The sequence below is a fragment of the Lagenorhynchus albirostris genome, chromosome 13, assembly GCF_949774975.1.
Source record: "Lagenorhynchus albirostris chromosome 13, mLagAlb1.1, whole genome shotgun sequence".
NCBI classification, from domain to species: Eukaryota; Metazoa; Chordata; class Mammalia; order Artiodactyla; family Delphinidae; genus Lagenorhynchus; species Lagenorhynchus albirostris.
Window position 1 is genome coordinate 43,250,698 of NC_083107.1, and position 13,893 is coordinate 43,264,590.

Sequence of the window (13,893 nt, forward strand, 5' to 3'; positions counted from 1 at the left end):
TTCTGCTGTGTGATTATTTAATGTCTAGTGTTCCTTGGTATTGGATATATTATAATTTAATCAGTTCTCTACGATCCTTAGATTGTCTCCAGTTTTTTAAATTTATAAATAATGCTATTATTAACCTCTTTATGTTTAAATATGTTGTACATATCTCCAAATTACTCTTTTCCATAAATTACTAGAAATAAAACCCTTGGAAATGGGTATGTACATTTTTAAGCGTTTTGACAAAAATTGGCTATCAGAAAACTTGTACTAATTTAAAAAATTTTTTATTGGAATATAGTTGCTTTACAACGTTGTGTTAGTTTCTGCTGTACAGCAAAGTGAATCACCTATACGTATACATATATCCCCTCTTTTTTGGATTTCCTTCCCACTTAGGTCACCACAGAGCACTGAGTAGAGTTCCCTGTGCTATACAGTAGGTTCTCATTAGTTATCTATTTTTTACATAGTAGTGTATATATTGTCAATCCCCATCTCCCAATTCATCCCACCCACCCCCTTCCCCCTTAGTATCCTTATGTTTGTTCTCTATGTCTGTGTCTCTATTTCTGCTTTGCAAATAAGTTCATCTGTATCATTTTTCTAGATTCCACATATAAGCTAATGATGTTTTTCTCTTTCTGACTTCACTTTGTATGACAGTCTCTAGGTCCATCCATGTCTGTACAAATGGCACAATTTTGTTCCTTTTATGGCTGAGTAATATTCCATTGTATATATGTACCACATCTTTCTTTATCCATTCCTCTGTTGATGGACATTTAGGTTGCTTCCACGTCCTGGTTATTGTAAATAGTGTTGCAATGAACATTTGGGTGCATGTATCTTTTCAAACTAGTTTTCTCCGTTATATGCCCAGGAGTGAGATTGCTGGATCATATGGCAGTTCTATATTTACTTTTTAAGGAACCTCCATATTGTTCTCCGTGGTGGCTGTATCAATTTACATTCCCCCCAACAGTGTAGGAGGGTGCCCTTTTCTCCACACCCTCTCCAGCATTTGTTTATAGACTTTTTGATGATGGCTATTCTGACTGGTGTGAGGTAATACCTCATTGTAGTTTTGATTTGCATTTCTCTAATAATGACATTGAGCATCTTTTCATGTGCTTTTTGGCAATCTGTATATCTTCTTTGGAGAAATATCTATTTAGATCTGCCCACTTTTTGATTGGGTTTTTTTTTTTGATATTGAGCTGCATGATCTCTTTGTATATTTTGCAGATTAATCTTTTGTCACAACTTGTACTGATTTTTACCCTTCTAATGGAGTAAGACAACAACCCATTTCTCTATTGATCACCAACAATTAGTATTATTTATTAATATTGGTTTTTTTTTTTTTTTTTTGGTACGCGGGCCTCTCACTGTTGTGGCCTCTCCCGTTGCGAATATTGTTTTTTTAATCAGAAAATTTTGATAGCTAAGGACTTATACATTATACAAAATTCAAAAAGTACTATTACAGTAAGTCTTCTTCCTGTCTTAACTAAGCTGCCTAGTGCTCCTTCTTAGAGTCATTTACTAGACTTCTCATGTATCCTTCCAGACATTGTATACCTGTCTTTTTTTTAAAAAAAAAAAAAACCTTTACCAGTTTGATAGGTTAAAGTAGTTATCTTGCTGTTTCGATCTTCGATTATTAGTGAAGGTGAGCATGTTCCACATATTTATTGGCTATTTGTATTTCTTTTGTGAATTGCCTGTTCATACTCTTTGCCCATTTTAAAATTTAGAATCGCCTCTTTCTGATTTTATGAGAGTTCTTTATATAGAGTGGATGCAAATCCTTGTCATGTTACAGTTTTCCCTTAGTTTTCTAAATAATTTTTATTTTACTTTGCATTTTGGTGGATATTTTCAGTTTTCACCTGGGAAAATTTATAACTTAATTTATTTACTAATTTATAGTTTCATTTTTATGTTTAATTCTGATCTGTTCAAAATTGATTTTGAATTCTGGTCAGAGATCATTTTATCCCACATGCCTTTCTGGTGTTGGAGTTGTTTTCCTATCCCCATCACACTCTGATAGTCCCCTAGTACCAGGCAACAATCCTAAGGAAGAGCCAGAAAATTGAGAACAGTTTTAGCCAGGTTGCATGCTTTGGGTTGGACAGTCAACGGTACTATGGGTGTTGGTGCCATCTAGTGTTGTAGATAGAAAACGATGTCTGTGGAATGCTCTGTAATTGACCATATGGAAATTCAGTTGGGCTGAGAAATTTAGTGAGTTGTGGATATTTGCTTCACAGTAACAAATGACTTTGAAAATGACTTTATAAAAGGATTTTGAATTTTGACACATCGTACTGAATCAAACAAATGCTTGAATCATGCTATGATAAACATTATGAAATGACCTTAAAGATTCCCCCAAACATGTACTTCAGTGAAAACTTAAAAGTTTTAAAAGATCTGTTCAAAACCCAATGACTATTAAATTTTTAAATTCCAGGTTTAAAAATGCTTTGGATCTTTTGGATTATCTGTGTATTTATTTTAGATTATAATATAAGAAATCAACATTTATTTAGTTCTCATTGAATAGTATCACTTTCAGTTTCTTTCTGTATAATTTTTAGTATGTATTTTTATCAGCTTATATGGAATTGTTTATAGACCTTAAAATGCTCATTATATTTTGGTTATTTTTTAACTTGTCATTCATTTTCTAGACTAAAGTCTTTGTTCATGTCTTAAGGTTCAATTCAGTAGTTAGTGCTGAAGTGCTGTAATTTAGTCCATAGAGGGCATTACGTTACAGCATATGGTATTAAACAGCATTATTTAATATCTTTCAGTAATGGGACATATGTTTAGTTTTATACTTTTGTATAGTTCAGAATAATTAAATTTTGAAGTAAGTTTAAAACTACTGTGTAGCTGTAATTTTTTTCTTTTTATTAAAAAGTCCTGTTATCTGTTGCTGGAAAGTAGAAATAATTTTTTTTAGCGATCAAGAATTGCATACAAGCAACCCCCAGTTTAGAGAGTAGCACTTTCAATCCAAATGACCACCTCTTTCTCACCTTATTTGCCTTCATTTCTAAACATTGTAAAGCAAACAAAGCAAAACAAAAACTTGAGTTTTTCTGGGGTTCAGAATTAGAGGAAGGAAAGAAATGGAAAAAGAGGAATATCTTGGGAGAGCTGGCCTGGGAGGTCTTAGAGTTTACATATTGTTGCCTATTCCAAAATACAGTCCTCTACTGTTGGAAATCCTGCCACTTAGGTACAAGACACACACACACACACACACACACACGTTTATGAGAGTGTTATAGAGAAAGGAGTTTTTTATTCTTTAGTAGGACTTATTTTAATCATATAATTTTCCTGCTAATGAGGTAAGTGCACGAAGAAAATGAGAGTTTTGATCTGAGATATGAAGAGAAGAGAAATGTAGAGAGTGTAGGTAATTTTAGAGCATGGGTACTGTTTGGAAAGGAGTTAGGGGTGTGTTTGGGGTGGTTTTGGTCATTGGTTTTTGTCATGCTTTGGGGAGGTACTGGGTTTATGGACATTGAGGAATGAGAAGTTGCCAATCATGAACTCAGAACAGGTGATTTCAAAAGTTCAGTGTAAGGCTGATTTTGAGTTTAGGAAGAGAAGAATTCCCCCCTTCCCTACCCCCATGCACAATATGCAGTAGGACTTAGAATTCAGACAGCACTTTTACTTGCTTGTATTATAAATAAAGGAATCTTCTGTGCTTCTCTCCTTAGGAAGCCTTTACTTTTAAGGGAAAATAAGTTTCTATCCCAAATAATCAATGTGGTATCTGCTCTATTTGAAAATTGTCCTTGAAATAATTTTTCATTTTTAAACAAAATGTTAAATATTTGAAGGAAAACAAATAAGTTTTTAACAGATTTATGTTCTCTATTTGCCTGTTATCTTGGGATTTAATATGGAATAGGACCTGTAATCTACCCATATAAAATTTTTTCTCAGCTGGAGGAGAATAGAACTACAGTAACAAAGCACAGTAATGTGTGTGTGTGTGTGTGTGTGTGTGTGTGTGTGTGTGTGTGTGTGTGTGTGTGTGTGTGGTGGTGGTGGGGTGCTTCTTTTTAAAGAGGGTATTGGGTTATTGCCTAGAATTGAATGGCTTAATATATGCACTTTCTTAGATATGATTTACAGGCTTTGTTTCCTTGTGGTTTACTGGTTAAAAATTTTAGCATAATAATAGTAAATAGCTAGCACTTACATAGGGCCACTTTTTATCAGGCACTGTCCTAAGGCCTTTTGCATACACAAATTCATTTGATCCTGTCATCACAATAAGCCTCGCCCAGTGGCTTTACATTTTTAACAGATTGGTCTCATCAGATTTTCAAATTTAAGCACTTTTTCCTTAGGTTACCAAACTTAAAACAACTCTAGTTTTAAAACTTTCTAAGAAAGAAATGGGCAAAATGTAAATTGATTTATCTTAGTTAGTTTTCCCTGTAAACTTAATAGCCTAAATTGCAAAGATCATAAAAGCTAAAGAATTAGATATTACTATGTAAGGTCTAATTTCAGGGCTCCTATTTTGACCTCTTAATCTGCCAGGGGAGCTATTAAGTATGTTTAACATTTAGATGAATGGGTGTTATTATATGTTCTTGCTCTCTCAGATGATTTTTAAAAATTGTTACACCAAGTCAAGTACTGGAAGATGTGAATAAAATGAATGGTAAATACCCTTTTTCTCAAGAAATCTTTTTTCCCCCCTACTATTAGTGTAGTAATCTCTGACTTCAAAACAGTGTTTGGGCGATGTTTTTGAGTGCGTTATTCTAATGCTAAAGTATTTATTGGCCTTCAGTCTTAAGGGATTCATTATTAGAAAATACTGTTTTGAAAATATTATGTAGTTAATGAATAGTTTGGGATTTCTAACTATTGCATGAAGAGGCCAGAGATTTTCAGCTATGATATGACTTGGTGACAAGTGTTCTCAAATATCACATTATACAAGGGTTCAGTGAATAAAGTTTAAAGTTAAATATTAACTTCTGAGCTGAGAATACTAGACTCTCTTTAAAAATTGCTTTGCTTTATTTATGTTTGGAGTTAGAGAGGCAGGGAGGAAAAGAACTGAGTTCTTGATATTCAGGCCACTTCTGATTTGAAGAATTTTGCAGGGTTTTGCAGCCCACACAGTTTTACAGCAAGTTCCAAAAAATATCATACCTATTTCAATGTAGCTATATAGTCTTCTGAAGTATGTAATTTTGTACATAGGCTCCATATCTTATAATACTTAAGCATATCTCACATTTAAAAATATTTTCACTGATTTGTCATTATATGTTGCCTTTAATGCTAAGTCAAATGATAATATCAGTTAAAACAGTTGTGAGACGTTAGTAAGGACGTAATATTCTGCACTGGAACGAATGCCAATTTTATAAAGTTGAACAAAAATTTCAGAAATTTCTTATATAGATTTGTTTTATCAGTAAAATTTTAGTTTGGTCTTATGTCACTTTCTCAAAGCAAATGTGGTATAATTAGCACCTGAATATTTCTCCTCAAGCAAAGAGTCTATTAATAGTACCTGCAGTGGTGTCTAATAGATATTTATTGAAAGATCGATTTGGAGCAGGTGGTAATTAAGAATAAGTATATATTTGCAAGTCTCTGGATTTCTGTAGTTGCAAAAGAAGGAAAAGATAGCATTACCTGAGAAATATGAGATTGCTGAAATTAAGTAAAAAATTTTTTCTATTTAAGTAACATATTCAGTAAACATTAATAATTTGACTTTGTGATTCTCCTGTCACACCCTCATAAGGGTGCAAAATGCTGATAATTTAAGAGAAAGTAAGAAGAGACTCGCATTTCCCAGGCTTGAAATTTAAGCTGTTACCCTTCTTTGGATCAGTCCATTTTTATCTTATCAGGTAACCATTGATTTTAAAGTTTTAAATGAAGCTGGAAACCAGCAGCATAATTCCCCTATCTGTCAAAAAATAAATAAATAAAAATAAAACAAAATAAGATTATAAAAAACTGTACATGGCTTTAAGTGCATTTCAAATATATTCAGTGGTTTACTCTGCCAGAAGAACAACCCTCTTTTCTTTCTTTTCTTTTGGTGGCCTTCCCCTCCCCCTGCAAAAGTAGTTCCATTTGGTGTGAGCAACAAGCAAAAGACTAGAACAATAAACAGATAGAGGAAGGCGGTAGCGCCTGAGTATTAGTAGCCTAGTTACAGATTGCACTGCGTCAGACTGCTCCACACCCAGAAGGCGTCAGGTGACTTCAGTCCTGCTGCAGTTGTGCAGCAGAGGAGACTGCAGATACGGTTGAAGAAACGGATATTTCATGTCTCAGGGGGTAGATTTTTGCAGTTACAGCTTTTCTGTTGGTATGCATAATTGATAATTGCATCTGTAGGGCAGATCGTGACAAGAGATGGACGGTCAGAAGAAAACTTGGAAGGACAAGGGTATATCTGCTTTTTAATCTTTATTCATTTTTTAATGTGACCAGTAATATATATTTCTATGAATAAGCTTTGCAATTTAGATATATTTTGGATTGAAAATGAAGCCTATGAAGGGTTTAAGAGTAAAGGATTAAAACAGCTATTTCAAATGTGTTTTTGCGGTTCGTTATGTATGAGAAAATGTCACGCTGTTCTGCTTCACTGGCATTTGATTTAGTCTTTGCAGTCCTATCGTTGATTAGGTTCTATTCTTTAATCTTGCAGGTTGTGAACAATATAGTTTTAACATAATTTCATTTGGTCACTTTGGTGTGATAAATCTACATAGCCATGTTTGTATTCCATAATGACATATTTTCTGTGACTAAGTATTTTTTTTTTTTTAATCTGATTTGGTGTAGTTGAAATTCTATCCAAAGGTTTGTAGATAGCAAGATCCTGTGTTTGCAGTAAGCCTGTTTTCTTCTTTGGAAATATTATTGAACCTTTAAAGTTATTACCAGTCACCTTTTAATTAGATTATAATTTTGTATATCTTAAAATGGTTAAAATGTATACACAGTAGTTTTAAATGTGTGTCCATATTTAAGTCACTAACCTTTGTCCTTGTAATAACCAATCAGTGATCTTGATCCCCTTTCCTCCCCCTTGAAAGCCCAGATCCTTTCAAGTCTCAGTGGATTGGGGTTGTGTAAGAATTTAAGCTTGTAAGTGTAATGAATATTTTTGAAGTATTTTATTATGTAGATGGTTAAATGTGCCATTTTAAGAAAAAGGGAAGGTGGGTGGGCTGTGTATCTGACCTTTATAATAAATTGTCTTAAAAATTATTAGAGCTATTTTTTTAACATCTTTATTGGAGTATAATTGCTTTACAATGGTGTGTTAGTTTCTGCTTTATAACAAAGTGAATCAGTTATACATATACATATGTTCCCATATTAGAGCTATTTTTAAGTAATCCAGTTAGACATTCCACACAAGCAATTTGTTTTCCTGGCCACATTCAAGTTTTATAATTAAAAAAAAAAATTTCTATAGCAGAATTGTTAGCAGGATTGGTGATAATGTTTCTAAAAGCAATATGTGTAGCTAATTACAGGAACCTTTACAACATCCTTTTAAAAATTGGTTCAATGAAGTATTGTGGGGAAAAGGTGAGCTTAAGATTGAGTTCATATTGAGACATTGGAAAGATCTTACAGTTAACACTTAACAGAAAATAATATAGCTTTGGAGTTTTACCTTTATTGTTTCTTTACATGTGAATTTAATGAACAGAAGGATTTTTATTTCTTCATCTTTCTGACCATTAGCATTACAAAGGGAAAGTAAATTGCTATATTAGTTTTCGATAAGTAAAACTGATAGTAGTGATAACAATACAATAAATCCAGACTTTAAAAATAGGTAAAAAATCACATCAGGGCCTACTCATCAACTATTAAGGCTCTGTATTAATAATTGGAGTCTTAGACCATTTAATAGCATCTTAAGTTCTTTATTTGCTAAACTAATTTAGGAATATTTTGAGATTGGAGAAATTAAGTTCCAGTATAGTCCATATTATTATACCAGACATTTATTTTGATTATTTTTAGGTACTAAGTATAAAATCAAATTTACGCTTGAATGTCTGTCTCTGGGGAGCCTCATTTTGTATGTAAGTGGAATGGCCTGATATTTTTTTAGTGTTTGGCTTTTTTGCTTGGGAAGACTAACTTTACCTATTGTTCTGGTTCATTGCTTAAGTTATATTTTAGTATTTATCAGCAGCTAATTTTAACGTTGCAGATTAGAGGTTATGACTTAAATGGAAATCCGTGAGAAGCTGAAACTGCCATGGAGTGAGTTTTTCCTCATTTTATGAAAAGTGTGGCGATAGAGGAAAGAGTCTAAGCTTTCTAGGTATATTAAAAAACAAACTTAAGCCCATATATTATTCTACTCTTTTGCCACCCTTGTTCCCTCCTTAAGTCCCATGGTTGAAACACATCCAGTTGGTATATCTGATTATGGTAACATGTAAGGGTATAAAGAAGTGAGAGATACTCTGATTTCCGTGTTTTAAAGAGTCTTTTTTTAGCTTATTAACTAGTATTTAAGACATTTATCTTGCAGGCTAAGACCAAAATTAATAATTTATATTTTATACATTTTTCATCTTGGATTTTCTATTGTTCTTAGTGGGATACTTACAACAAATGAAATCTATGAAGTACCTGATTATTGGGGTTAAAATGGAAAGCATTGATTAAGACAGTCAAAAGATTTTCAAGAGCTTAAAATAGAAGGAATTGGGTAGGTTTGGGGGTTTGGGTGGGGTGGGAGAATGATTTAACCACTAAACAAGGTGTAATTTAGACAGTGAATAGAGCTTTCTGGGTAGAACAGAATATTTATAGGATAGTAGTTGAAAGATAAGATTGGTATAAGTAAAGAATGTAGAAGACTTGTAAGATCTAGGGCAGGTTTCCTCAAACTTCCCTGAAGAGGAGAATCACCTAGTGCTTCTTTATTTTTATATGATTCCTGTGACCCTATTCAGATCTACCACATCAGAATTTATAGGGGAAAGGCATGGCAATATGTTAAGCACCTTGACAAAGGGTTGTGTTAATATTAGGCAAATGTAGGAAACACCAACCTAGTTTTTAAAGTTTCTGTTCTCATATGTTTTGATTTTGGCCAGAGTGAGAATCTTACCGTTTTTGGTCTTCAGTTTCCTCTTCTGCATGATTTCTAGTATTCCAATTTTGATGTTCTCTGGTTTTATGAAAAGATACCCTGGGTCAGATTGCAGAAGACACTGACTTTTGGATTTTATCATAAAGGAAATAAAGAGCCTTTGGAAGTTTTAAAGTAGGGAGTGGTAAAATGACAGCAGGTTTGAAAGACTGCTTTGGGGTGCTATATAAGATAAATTGGAGAAGAACTTAGAGGCAGAACAGGATGACTGTATTTGTGCCCAGATGTGCCTGAACTTGGCCTGAAGTAGGAATGAAAAGGAGGTGGCAGGTTTGAGAAACTTAGAAAGGAATACTTGATATTTGACATAGATTTGTGGGACTAGGGTGAGGGAGGGACTCAAAGGACAACATGAAATTTCAGTCAGAGTGCAACCTTGGCAATGCTAGTGCTTTAGTGTCAGTAGAAATAGAGCTAAAGTAGGTAGAAATGATGCAAAGTTCTGTTTTGGAAACTTCAAATTTGAAGCTCAGAGAAATGACAGGCTTAATGATGAATGCAGAATTGGGAATTGAATGCAAAGTGAGACAGATGAATACTGTGAGGAAATTTGCATAGAAAGAACAGAAGGGGCTTCCCTGGTGGCGCAGTGGTTGAGAGTCCGCCTGCTGATGCAGGGGACACGGGTTCGTGCCCCCGTGCGGGAAGATCCCACATGCCGCGGAGCAGCTGGGCCCGTGAGCCACGGCCGCTGAGCCTGTGCGTCCGGAGCCTGTGCTCCGCAATGGGAGAGGCCACAGCAGTGAGAGGCCCGCGTACCGCAAAAAAAAAGAAAAAAAAAAAAAAAAAAGGAACAGAAGATTAAGGAAGGAGAGCCTAAAACCTATATTGTGGGGACATGGAGCACAAGGAGGGATCAGGAAGTTATAGTCGGAGCAGTAAAAGCAGCAGGTTAGGGCTGGTTCCCTGATATTAGGGAGGGAGAGATTTTTCAAGAGGGAATGGATGGTTAAATACTAGAGAGAAGCCATTTAATGTGAAGATTGAGAAATGATTGTGGACCCTGTTGAATTTTAGGAATATGTACAACACTACCCATTATTAGTAGTGTTTTTGGGATTTGGCAGTTAACATACTGTAGGTGACCTTTGAGAGGAGTTTGTGTAGGATGGGGACAGAAATGTTTCTAGCATTAAAATTCAGTTTGATTATACGGCAAGACAAAAACTGACTTTGGACCATTTCTGGAGCATACTTCTTGCAGAGGTTCTTGTAGGGCTCCCTTATCTTTACTTTTGCTAAGTCACTTTCAATTTCTTTCAAAGGTTACTGAGTATATGGGTAAAGGTGTACGCTCATACTGACATTCAGGTAGAGAGGAGAAAGGGGTCTTGGCTGCTTGAAATAAATGTCCCTGAGAGTCCCCCCCCCCTAAAAAAAATCCTGAGAAGGGAACTTGGGTGTTAATCAATTGCGAGACCTATTGATTGGAGGAAGCCTCCTGTTTTCAGTTCTAAACGTGGTTGAAACCCAGCGTTTAGTCATTTCATTAGATATTTCTTCTGGATCTTGGTTTAGTAGTGCAACACTGTGTGTGTGTATGTATGTGTGTATGTTGTAGAAAATTTAGAAGGTCTGTGGAAGAATAAAACCATCACTTCACAGAGTGGTTTTGGTGTGTATTTCTAACGGTGTGTGTATGTGTTGGGGTTACGTATGGTACATTTTGTTCCATAATCATTTTTCTCACACTAAATGGGGAAATACCTTTCATTTAGAAATATTCTACATTGTTTTAATGGGTGTAGTATTCTAAGTATGTACTGTTAATCCCTTATAAATATTCAAGTTATTCCTAAATTTTTTGCAAACATGAAGAATGCTAAAATGAATATAACTGAATATAAATTATTGCTCTTATTCATAATTATTTCCAAATTGCTGGGTTGTAGTATTTAGGCTTTTGGTTCATGTTGCAGAACTTCCCTTCAGAAAGATACAAATTATTTTGAGTAATGTATAGGAGTGTCTGTCCTGAAACCTTGGCCAAGATTAAGTACTACATACGCATTTCTGATGGTTTTAACTCTTTCTAAGATAGCTGTTTTGTCAGTTTTAAGTAAATTACTTGATGAGAACCAGATTTAAATTGAAAAAGTAAATTGGTAATTTTTTTCTCCTATATATGGTTTAAAGTTTTGCATGGATAAGTAGTGGGAGCAATGGAAATATCTTCTCAGTTTTCTTTATTTACCCAAATCCGGGTACTCTTAATTCCTTGTCAGAACTTCTAACTGGTTTTTCCACTAAATCCTATATGTTAAGCCAAATTAATCTTCCTAAAGTATGGCTCTAATCATAGCACTTAAGGGGTTTTCCTTTACTTTTCAAATTAAGTTCATACTATCCTGGACTCTTAAGAGGCATTCCATGGTCTAATCCTAGCCTTTATAATCCCATCTCCCATTACTCTGTCTCCAGCCACATTGAAGGACTTGTTTCCTAAACATGCCTGTTCTTTGCATTTGCTTGTGTTTTTCTCTCTGTCTAAAATCCCCCTTCCCATTTCATTTTGCCCAAGTCTTGTCAAAAGCCCAATCCTTCCTGAAGTATTCACCTTCCAGGTGGAGGGAATCCAGTATTCCTCAGAACTCCTATCTCTTGCTTTTCGTTTTGTGCCTTCTGTTACAGTTATATATCTATATCTATATATATTACAGTTATATATAACTAATATATATGTATATAATACATGTTATATATATGTAATTAAAAATATATATTTTATATATATATATATATAAATAAATATTGGCTTTTTTTTCTAGTCTGTAAATTCCTTGAAGGCAGCAAAAGAAACAGTGGTGGCCTTATCACTGGATCTCCTCATTGACTCCACACAGCTTTTCAACAAAGTGACAGGATGAGAACTTTGATGTTCAGCCAGGTTTACTCCTGGCCTGAGCCTTATACATCCATTCTTGGGAATTTTTTTAAATGGTTTTTCAAATGGGAGAAATAAAAGGGATCCTCTACCTTACCCCTTTTTTAAAGGAGCAATTAATTAAGCAACTTCTGTAAATCCAGGATTTTTAGATCATACCCACAGGCAAGACATCTTAATAGTCACTTATTCTTGTTTTATGGGTAAGGAAACCAAGAAAACTAAAGAGATTAAATTATTTGTTCAGGACTAGACAGCTAGTGGCATAGGGTCATTATCATGGATAATGCTCATTTATGTTACTGGATGTGTATTTATGTGTATGTAATGTATATGTTTAAATTTGCCTCATTGCTTTCAAACTTTTTAATCCAATCACCTTTTAGGCATTTATGTAAGGTATTGCTAGACACTAAAATACTGTTTGTCTCTCCTCAATACCACGATCTTATATTTATTCTAGGTAGCTCAAAGCAATTTAAGATTAAAAAATTATTAAATGTTAATGATACTTCTGCAAGTCTATTGTTAAGAGTTGGCAATTGAGACAGATTTAGGAATTACTACTCTCAGATTACCCAAAATTCTGATTTTCCATAAGAATAGCTGTTGCTAGTGTATAGTTGTTGTATATACTCATTTGTGTATTTTTTCCACTTAAATAATCTAAAATTAAAATAGATTATCCTGGTCAGTGATGTGAATACTTTACCTTATTTTATTATCTGTACTATTAGCTATTTATTCATTGAGCATTTATACTGAGTGTGTGCCATAGGTGTGTAAGGTTATAGAAGTATAACTATAACTAGTTTACCTACTAGTGAAGTTGATTCTCTTTTTAAACTAGTAATTTGTTCAGACTTTTCCCCCATTCCAGTTTATTAAGCTTTTCAGGTTTATAGAGTTATGGAACAGTATGTTTTCCATTTAGTTTTTATTAGTAGAAAACAGGATTTTGGCAGCAATTTCCTATTTCTAAGGTTTGGTGCCTATTTCTTGTAATGTGTGTATGCCAACAAGCAGTTAAGTTGGAAGTGGGAAGTTAGAATTATTTTCTGCTGTATTTTTTGTCATCTTCTAATAAAGCTGGAAATGGAATGTGGGATTAAAGGAAGTGTTGAAAACAACATGAACTAATTAATTAAATAAATTGTTGTGGTGGTTATTGAACCTCACTGTTTTCAGTCTCAGAGAAATTTGGATTTTCCTAAGAAGGCAGCAACAATCATAGGTAGTTTTACCTTCCTTCAGTATATTAAGACATTTTCTACTTGAGGATACTTAATATAAGAGAAACAAGCACTTAAAGCAAGCTCAAATTTCATGGCAAATAACGGAGGGAAAAAGATTTGGTTAAGACTTGAAACATAAAACCAACAGTTATGAAAATAAGTTTTAGTTTATTTTTAACAAAGTTTAGGTTGTAATCACAGCTGTGCATAAGTCTTAGAATGAACAGAGATGAATCAAGCTTTTGGGCTTTTTGGTGTGTATTTTTTACTACAAAATTGTTTGGTAGCACAACATGATATTTTTGTGGTTGAATTTTCACAGTGGATCACATGTAATGTCCTTTTACAAAAATGTTCAAGGGTTTTAATGACTTTCCTCGTGGCTTCTCTTAATCTTTTGAGGTCAGATATTCTGTTTTGAAGTGCCTATTGGACTGTCAATCTCTTTCGGAGTAATTCTCCAACATCACTCAAAACATTAACCGTACAAAATGCTACATTATTAGGAAGATCTGCAGTTTTGTGTTGTGGTTGATTTGTGTTGTCTTATCTATTAATATCTATCT

General features: G+C 34.0%; 1 protein-coding gene across 4 annotated transcripts in view; it reads left to right on the top strand.

The window, feature by feature from the left end:
• The window catches only part of RTN4 (reticulon 4), a 66,830-nt gene that overhangs the window by 27,887 nt on the left and 25,050 nt on the right, over window positions 1-13,893 (top strand). Inside the window, exon 1 of one of the 4 annotated variants that reach the window (XM_060170083.1) lies at window positions 6,248-6,460. The exons of the other annotated variants lie outside the window; for them this stretch is intronic. Coding sequence (XP_060026066.1) covers window positions 6,427-6,460 — 34 coding nt within the window. The 5' untranslated portion in view covers window positions 6,248-6,426. Of the gene's footprint in view, window positions 1-6,247; window positions 6,461-13,893 lie in introns of those variants that run through there. 4 annotated transcript variants of the gene reach the window in all.